The 6,000-nt window shown below is 43.4% G+C and overlaps 1 protein-coding gene across 1 annotated transcript; it reads left to right on the top strand.

The window, feature by feature from the left end:
• Window positions 1-3,117: 3,117 nt before the first annotated feature.
• Window positions 3,118-5,545, top strand: Bfra_000813 (putative wd domain-containing protein; the record flags this gene model as incomplete). Its single annotated transcript, XM_037331257.1, has 2 exons — window positions 3,118-4,275; window positions 4,325-5,545. 2 exons carry the CDS (start codon window positions 3,118-3,120, stop codon window positions 5,543-5,545), a joined length of 2,379 nt encoding a protein of 792 aa, XP_037197590.1.
• Between the last annotated feature and the right edge of the window lie 455 nt (window positions 5,546-6,000).

Below are 6,000 nucleotides of genomic sequence, written 5' to 3'. Positions count from 1 at the left end.
GAATATCTACCTTGCCTTGCCCGAGTTCTCGGATCTTGAGTAACTAGATCCGAAGTCCTACTCCGGGATTGTGGGACAATCGGGAACTTTCAGCGGAAATATATCACACGTGATGAGTACAAGACTTCGATGCATGAAGACGAACTACTTGTCATGTACCTTAGTATCCTATCATGGGTCAACACTTAGATCTGTGATCTTTCAAAAGCATGGAAGAATATGTCGTACTGCTTTGCTTCTTCAAATATAGCTTCGATACTGGAGGAAGCGAAAGCGAAGGAGTCAAAATCGAGGGGAATGTTTTCCCCCACACCGCTTCTTCCACGACGGGTGTTTGCAGTAATGACGCTTCCAACCCTTTGGGAACGGAATTGACCCATTTGTTCTTTTGATAATCCGACGAACTTTATATGATGTACCAACCGAAAAACCAGAATCGCTTCATGCGGGAAGCCGCTTGTAAGTATCAGTTCATGTAGGTTCAGGGCCGGGAAATATAATCTATCATTTTTCTTCCCATCGATCAATACCGAGAAATAACAACAGAACGGAACGCATGAATAAGCATTGATAATTGTTTTTTAGAAATAACCTGTACTTTGATAAGTATTTATAATGCCTACTTCGTCTTCTGAGACAAATTTGACAATGCGATTTGTGATTAAAAGCATGCTTCGTGGCTGAAAATCAAGGCACCCCCCCCCTCTCTTGTCCAACCAGGCAAACTGCAAACTCTTGCAGATGACTTTCTCGAAAAAGAAAAGACAGCAAATGACCGGAGGTATTCTCAATCCTATCACAAACACCACGAAATGCGGGATTCAGAGGAATTTTCAACATGAGCAATCAACTCTCCCTCCTATAGATTTCGCTTGGAGGGGTAGAACCAAAAGAAACGTTTCTACATCGTAATTGCTAACAAGAGTTACGTATAGTATGGCGAAAGATATTTTGGCATGTACGAGCACAACAAATTCAGTCATCCCCGTTCATCCACCTTGCTCTAGTGCATTGGTGATACGACAACAGGTGCTGCACAACACGTTCGCAACTCCGAGAGCTGGGGTTGCCGTCCCATCATTATTTCTACAGCTGCAGGCATCTCTTTGAACCCGGCTCGCTCTAAGAATCGTTCACGAATTAATGCAGGAATTTCCGTATACGATTGTACCGCATACTGCATATCGTGCAGCTGCAACGCACACTATCGGGGAAATGAGAAGATAGGGATCTTTTTATTTCTTTTCATGGGTGAGGGGGGAAAAGCGTATGGGAGAAAGCGCGGAAGAAAGGCAGAGATTGAACAGCTAATAATGAATAACGAATAACGAACAACGAAACACCAACACAATAAAAACCCTTTCCCAAGACGTGTGTGTACTCGATGTTCCGGGGCTCACCCAGACGGTACAATAGTATATGAGACATACGATAGGCTTAGAGAGAGACCGATAGCTGCACTAACAAGACATTTGATAACGGCACCGAAGCACGATATAAAAATACGCCGTTCTCTTTCGCTATATCCCTCCGGTCGGGGAGTGGTGTGGACAGCCGTCTGCTGTAGGAGCTTGGTATAATGTATATGATGTATCCAAACCCATCCACATTCGGATCCAATATCTAACAACATTTGGAAAAGAGTCTAGGGAACTTTGAGATCAGAAATGCATATATGAGGAAAAAAATTGAAAGGAGAAGAGAACGAAAGAACAAAAATATAAAGTTCGTGACTGCAGGTGTGCATTTATGTACCCAGGATGCGTGAGCGATGTGTTTCTATTATTGTCTGTATGGATTTCATTCGCATTCTCCTTCCTTATCCTTCGAATTCAATCACCATCTCGCATATATCTTCATACATTATCTGTCGTAATAGCAGCAACACTTCCGGGTCAGACTGACATGCATTTGGTAAGTAAGGTTCTCAAAGCAAATGTAAAGACGCGGTTCTCATTGGAGCTGAATCCTTTGCATTGACTGATGTACAGGTACCGATCTCAGTATTGGATATGATCTCCCGCTCCGAATCATGCTTTGGGGGTTAATGGGGGGTAACGCAATTCCAAACAAAGAAGTCTTTTTTGATGTGACCAGCAATCGAGCCGTCTTTTTTAATAGATGCATTTATTACCTTGTTGTATCGGCTTGTTTTTCCCTTTCTTGCTTTGACCATTCGGAAGAAAGGATACATGATGTCTCTCACTCGTTTTCTTGGCTGGCATGAAGGAAGATAATTATATTTATTAAGACAATAAATATTATTAAACCCATTTTTTATGAAAAGGTTAATACTGAGGCTAAGAGAGAAAAGGGGGGGAGAGGAGAAGGGATTGATCAAAAAAGGAATCATGGAATGAATACATTTCTACTCATTCGATTCGTTCGATTCATTCAACTCATTCAACTCATGATCATCAAGGTCAACTAACTCATTCCTTGCCAGAATGATGACTACTACCGAGTACTGTACTCCCACCAGCCCCCACGCTATTACGATATCGGAAACTAATAATTCAGATAACAACCCCACCACTACCACCATCACCACCACCACCCGCTTACCTTCTCCATACATTATTTCCCCCCCATCTCACCATCTCACCATATCACCATATCACCATTACACCATTCCCTCGATTCGATCCAATTCAATTACCCTTTGGACGACACCACCACCACCACTTCTAATACCATCGTTATCACCCTTTTTCTCTTCTGCCTCACCATTCGATCGAACGAGACGCCACCACATCCCGCATCTCATATCACACTTGCTACTTACTATTCTACGCCCAATCCTCCAAGATTCAATCCAACCTCATCATAAGTTACAGCATATATACACCATTTCGACAGGCCGAGGCCGCCCATGCTAGTCACACCAAATCGCACACTGCATCGCGCATCTTGTACAGCTCAAAGATCCCAAATCTGTCATTGTCATTCAACCGGTACCCTAATTTACTACAATTACTTATTCTTCCAGCTTGTGCTCAGGTCCTTGCGCCAATCCTCAATACCCTCTTACTCTGGCTACGAAATATTCTTCCGCGAGACCGACTTTCCTATCTATGAAAACTGGTAATCGAGTGTAGTAAAAACGACGGCAGCGAAATGCTTTCAACTCCACTGACTCCTCCTTATGGAGATTCGGCCGATAACATTGAGAACGATTCATCCAATGGCCGTATGTTGACGGGCGAATCGGACTCTTCTTATACAAGTCAACCATTTGCGCTTGCAACTCCGACGAGTAATTCGAGTATGATGTTCAACGAATCTAGCGAAGAATATACACCAGGGGGTCGCTCCTTCTCCGAGGACATGATGGAAGAATCCGATCAGGATATGTCTGATGGAGGAGCGCCTTTGACAACAATACCATCGCATGCAGAAGAACTCACCACTGATATGGATCCAGGAGATTCTGAAAACACATACAATAATGATCCAGCAGGACTACACAATGACTCGCAGTCCCAATTCTTGGCCAACCCATCCTATCTCCAAAGTTTCTTGGAAGAAATCAATGTGCCATCGGAACTAGGAGGCAGCTTATACCCATTTGGAGCCTATATTTCTTTACCTTTACCTGAAGCCATTAATACCACCGATTTGCCAGCTGTGATGTCAGAGGTTTCGCAACAACTACAACACATTCAGGATGGGCAAGAGCATGGAGATTTTGAATCGACCCCTGATGAACATCATGATATGTTCATAAATTACAATCAGAGTACACCCCCTGCTTCATTTGTTCAAAATTGCCATGTGCAAGATCCTCTTAATCAAGAACTTGATGGTTCGTTAACGTGGTATGACCCCTCAGCTGGAGGGGCGCTTTTCACGTTAGCTACGTCACCTCAGGAAGACCGGGAATATGTTGATCAGGTTGTTGACCATGTCGCTCCCTATGAAACTGGTCTTGACATTAACTATGATGCTCACAACCTTTTTGAAACTGATGCTGACCAAGCTCTAGTTGACAGCCAATTTAACATGAATTTCGGCGATTTTCTTAACGACTGGGCGACATCTTTTGCTCGCAGAGGCACAAATAATTCGAAGCCTTCACAGGCCGCCATCACTGCTCATATACTTGCCGAAAATTTTGAGCCAATGCGGAGATGTGACCTTCAAGGAGAGGAATGTGACATTCAGAGAATTGATTGGACAGACTTGGGGGTGACACGATTGGAGGCTAGACAAAGACGCCGGGCCACTTACAAAAACTATACTAATCTTGTATACCCCAATCGCCCACAGCTTAATGTGAGTTTACTCGTGCTTATGGACTAGTTGTTGATCTGACCAGATTTAGCCCCGGCAACTACATGGTACAAGACTTAGAAATGTTGATAATTACTTCAAATTTCGGCAAATGGATTTTCAACATGACGTCTACATTCGACACTTTCAATTGCGCAACTTAATTACCTGCCCTTCACAAAACTGTGTGATCTACGCTGCAAAAACGAAGGTGTTGCATTATGACCCTACCATTGAATCGACTCCTCGCGTGTTAATGGATCTTGGCAATCCAAGAACGCAGTCATTTCATTCCTCCTTGAATGGATGTCAAGTATCCACTCTAACTAGTGGCCACGAGATCGTTGTTGCAGGTGGATTCGAGGGGCAATACGCATTGATTAGCACTAGGGCTCGAAAGGATGCGAAACATACTGAAGGCGTAATTACAGAGCACCCGAATGATATCACAAACCATGCCCAAGTTCATCTATCAAGGTCTTCCTCGCCTCTAGTTACCTTTGCTTCAAACGACTCTGGCATTAGAACTCTCGACGTCACAACCAATAAGTTTATTTCAGAGCATATGTATGATCATGCTATGAACTGCACAGCTGTATCACCCGATCGACGTCTACGTGTACTGGTCGGTGACACTCGAAAGGTTATGATCTGCAATTCCGAAACAGGGCAAACTTTACAAGAGCTTGAGGGTCATCTTGACTTTGGCTTCGCGTGTGATTGGTCTGAAGATGGATGGACGGTAGCGACTGGAAATCAAGACATGCAAGTTAAGATTTGGGATGCTCGATATTGGAATCGACCTGTAGCGAGTATTGCTGCAGATATGGCTGGTGTCAGGAAACTCAAGTTCTCTCCTTTGGGTTCTGGTAGGCCAATACTGGTCGCAGCGGAACCAGCTGACTATGTCAATATCATAAATGCCGAAACATTCGATAGTAAACAGACTCTCAGCTTCTTCGGAGAGGTTGGAGGCTTTGACTTTACTAACGATGGCCAAGAGCTGGTTGTTGCAAATTGTGACACCTTAAGGGGCGGGATAATCGAATATGAACGTTGCGATTTTGCTACCGAAGGTCTGTGTGGGAAGGATGAGCAACTGAGAAATATGATGGATGATGACGAAAGTAGATTTATGATGGCTGGGAGAAAACGAGATTATGGCACCAGCCATCTGGCTGAAGAACTTCTAGAGGAGTCACTAGCCCTTCGAGGTACTACGAAGCGCCGAGAGAGAAGAGCAGCTCTTCTAACCAACTTGGGATCATTTTAAGTATTCCTATACGCAGAAACATCTCGATTAAGGGATACTATCTGCATTGTGAAGGGGTATATTCCATGAGCCTAGGATAATGCCCCAAGTATTTATAGTTTGTTGATTGATCGTTCAATCTCTCTATATAATCCGATACCTATATTTCAATATATTCGATCCGCTACCGGTAGCTCAAAGTCAATGGCACTTTATTTCCTTTGTTGGCATCTCATTTCAACTATTCGGCATTATTTGGAGTCACGAATTCATCATCATCATCATCATCATCATCGTTGGTGCTTTGGCATATGGGATGAATGAATGGCATTTTAGGAAGGACTGCATTGGCATGAAATGAGAAATACCATTTGGGGACAAATTCAAATCTTCTAAGTTAGCGATGGAGTTTTGGGGGCGGGCTTAATTCCCGTTATTATTATTTTTCTTGGCGAAATTGTTTTTGGTTTGGTGGG

The sequence above is a fragment of the Botrytis fragariae genome (assembly GCF_013461495.1).
Source record: "Botrytis fragariae strain BVB16 chromosome Unknown tig00000001, whole genome shotgun sequence".
Taxonomy (NCBI): Eukaryota; Fungi; Ascomycota; class Leotiomycetes; order Helotiales; family Sclerotiniaceae; genus Botrytis; species Botrytis fragariae.
Note: the sequence above shows the minus strand (reverse complement) of the source record. Positions and strands in the feature narration are given on the sequence as shown.